The sequence below is a fragment of the Acipenser ruthenus genome, chromosome 8 (assembly GCF_902713425.1).
Source record: "Acipenser ruthenus chromosome 8, fAciRut3.2 maternal haplotype, whole genome shotgun sequence".
Taxonomy (NCBI): domain Eukaryota; kingdom Metazoa; phylum Chordata; class Actinopteri; order Acipenseriformes; family Acipenseridae; genus Acipenser; species Acipenser ruthenus.
In genome coordinates, this window is record NC_081196.1 from 8,043,680 (window position 1) to 8,047,253 (window position 3,574).

The window sequence follows — 3,574 nt, forward strand, 5'->3', positions numbered from 1 at the left end:
AGACGTTTGGACAAGGAGGGGGCTTAATAACTTTTTGGCAAAACTGAGCTGTTAATGATTGTTTAAAAGCAACCAGTTGACTGGGCTCTATTTCAAGCATAAGCACACACACTGAAGTACAGTACTGTTGGAAACATGAAGGCAAGGTTTAAGCCTCTGAATGAAAAAGACACAATCACATAAGAAGAATGTTTGGAGGTTTTATTAGAATCAAATGTAACTCTTTTAAAAACACACACACACACACATTGCTAATTGGACAAAATAAAATGCTAAAATGATTAACGATTCAATCTAATGTAAAATATTTACAAACTGAAATATTTTTACTTAAAAGTAACATTTTAGACTACACTATTGCCTCTTACGTTTTGGGTATTTCTACTTTTCTTATGAATAACATTTGTTTTACCCTCTTACGAATCTCTTGCAGTTTCAGACCATAAATAATGGGATTGCATAGAGGAGGAATAACTAAACATTCCACAGACATAAGTATACGTATGATTTGTGGCACACCTGTGTGGAGTCGGCCAATAATTATTTCAAACAGAACATTAATGGAATAGTTGACAACTGTTAAAAGGTGTGGCATACATGTGTTCAGCGCTTTTATTCTATATTCCTTTGAACTTCTGAGACAGATTTTAAGTATTTGAATATAAGAATATACAATGAAACCCAGAGGTGGAAACACTACAATTATTAATACAAGAAACCCAACAGCATTGTTTACTGTTGTGTCCACACAAGATAGCTTTACCACTGACCAGTTGTCACAGTAAAATTTTTCTAATTTAGTACCGCAAAGAGTTAGTCTGCTAGTTAAAATAACAATGACTCCTATCAAACAGACAGGGAAAAGCCAGGCTAAAAACAACATTATTTTAACAGATGAAGGTGTCATAATGCTATGGTAGTGTAAAGGTTTACAAATGGACACATACCGATCATATGCCATTACTGTTAAAATTGTAAATTCAGATGCAGCATAAGTGAAAAGAACAAATATTTGAAGTAAGCATCCAGCGTAGGAAATCAAGTGGACGTCAAACAGCAAGTCAGTCAATAGTTTAGGGTAGAAAGCAGAAGTCCCATAGAGAGCATTGACAAGTAAAGCACAGAGAAAGATGTACATGGGCTCGTGAAGACTTTTGTTTAGATATATAATGGAAATCAAAATGCAGTTAAAACAAATGATTAGCAGATATCCAACAAGGGTGATGGCAAAATATACATATTTGTAGTTGTTTATATCCATTAGTCCAGTGAGAGTAAACGATGCGACTTTGGATACATTCTCCATGGTCCTCTCAGGAATTTTAAGTAGCTCTTGTAGTTTTTCTCAGAAACACCTAAAAAAAATAAAATAAAATAGAATCAAACTAAAGGTATGAACAAGAGGCATGCATTTCAGATAATAAAGGCACGGGGATCTATTAAATTGGTAGGAGATCTAAATGAGGTAAATAGAGGGTCTGTCATGAAAAAACACGACAATAAACAAACCTTTAGGCAAGTTTGTTATCCTTCCGCCACACACTCATATTAATACTGTATGTCATGGTTTTTCTATAAATGAGATGTTAGTAAGAATACTGTAGCTACCTTCTCATTTGAAGGTACGGTAAGCTATTACTTTTTTACAAGGCTGTATGGAGCAGCCAGTTTGGCACTCATCCAATCCAACAGGTGAGCTGTATGTAGAGAAGTGCATTCCTCACACCTGGGGTTTTGTAAAGTCTTTTTTGAAATTCCTCTATTGAAATATCCTTGGAGACTACCCTTGGAAAACCAATTAAAACGTGTTTGTGTTTTATACTGACAAATAAATAAATATTCAAATGTTGAGAGAAGTCACTGGTCTGCTGTTTTGAGCAGTGGAATCTTTCCTGCACTCAAGAATATTCGACTACTGCAAGTCGCAAGCAAGTAAGGCAATGAAAGAAGCAAAAACTCCTTAGAGGGTTTGATGCAATTAGCAAAGGGTAAAAGAAAATGGAATGTCTGGAATGTCTGGGAGTGGAACTCTCATTTAGAACAGAATACCTAACTCGACACCCCACAGGGATGCCATTTAGTATTGACGTATACAAGGTGTCGAGTTAACCACGGGTGCAATGAGCCATGGCATTAACATGCATATAAGTTACAGAACTCACACATTTACAGTATTACAGTATATTTTTAGTTAAATGTCCTTATGAAAACTGTAGAAAGAACGGCAGTGAATGAATCAATTACAGTAAAGTATACAGTACTGTACAAACTGTATAATTTGTATAGTTCGATTGAGATAAGAATTAATAAAATAACTACAGCATTATTTTTACGAAAACAATCCAACCACAAACTGTTGGCTATACTTTTAGGTATTGGTTTGCACTGTCTAATTTGACGGTTTAAATAGCAAAAGTTAAGAAATGTACATTATACAGAATTAACTGTGTGAACAAAAACAACAATAAACAACTTACAGATTCACACAGAAATCAAACATTGTTGATTGTTTCGCATGCAGAAACACACGCTTTGAAAGTTCTGCTGACAAGCTTGTTATCCCGAATAACCTGAGCTTTAAACCAATTGAACGAAAACTCATTTTTGAAACGATGTTATCCACTAGCCTTTTTAATAGTTTTTATCCCTTCGGTACCAGTAATACGTGTCGAGTTACGAGCAAAGTGTGGTGTTGAATAAAAAAATTAAGAGGCAGGATGCATATATTTTATATGGAGACTGTCTGTCGAATTAAGCGAAGGTGACGAGTTATCCACCAGTCGAGTTATTATATTATTTTTGTTTCCTTTAAAACCTTGCATTGCATTTCAGAGATACATAATTATATATATATGTATATATATATATATATATATATAGATATATATATATATATATATATATATATATATATATATATATATATATATATGTATATATATATATATATATATATATATATATATATATATATATATATATATATTAAATATATTTCTTATTTGTATAGTCTGGCAACATGCAACTTTTAAATGTAATTTTTTGGTGATCTTTTAACCTCCTTTAGATTATCACTACATGTTTTTACTATAGCCATATAAGAAACACAAATGTTTTACTTACGTGTGTTGAAAACTTCTCAGATGACTTGTATCAGGAGGCTATTCAGGAGGTGGCTGACTGGGTTTAGTCAGAAATCAGTTTAGCTTTTATATATCTCCGCTTAAGGGAAGGCTCTTCATCAGTTGCTATATTTGAAATACCAAGGGAACTAATTGTCTTGTGTCTTTTAAACAACGCAGTGTACAAACAAATGAAAAAAGCTCTTTTGAGCTCATTAGACAAATGTCAGGCCTGCTCCTCATTTGTAACCTGGGCCTTGTACCTCACATGGTTATTTTTCTCCTCATCTGGATAAAGCAACAGGTTGTCTGAGAGCTGATAGCCATTAGGAAATACCCATCCGAGAATCACAGATCAGAGCTGAGCTGTGTACTAGCTTTAAAGAAAATATGGCAAAGGTGTAGAAAAAAAAGTCACATGACTGCAGTTTGACAGCTATATACTGTACAGT

At 33.7% G+C, this 3,574-nt stretch overlaps 1 protein-coding gene across 1 annotated transcript; it reads right to left on the reverse strand.

The window, feature by feature from the left end:
- Positions 1-362: 362 nt before the first annotated feature.
- LOC117406291 (putative gustatory receptor clone PTE03) lies at positions 363-3,172 on the reverse strand. The gene is made up of 2 exons (XM_034010232.3): positions 3,124-3,172; positions 363-1,355 (listed from the first exon to the last, which is right to left on the reverse strand). Exon 2 carries the CDS (start codon positions 1,304-1,306, stop codon positions 365-367), a length of 942 nt encoding a protein of 313 aa, XP_033866123.2. The 5' UTR covers positions 1,307-1,355; positions 3,124-3,172; the 3' UTR covers positions 363-364.
- Positions 3,173-3,574: the final 402 nt, after the last annotated feature.

Bases quoted from the DNA above. Each gene is read 5' to 3' on its own strand.
- LOC117406291 (XM_034010232.3), bottom strand. From the start codon at position 1,306: ATGGAGAATGTATCCAAAGTCGCATCGTTTACTCTCACTGGACTAATG.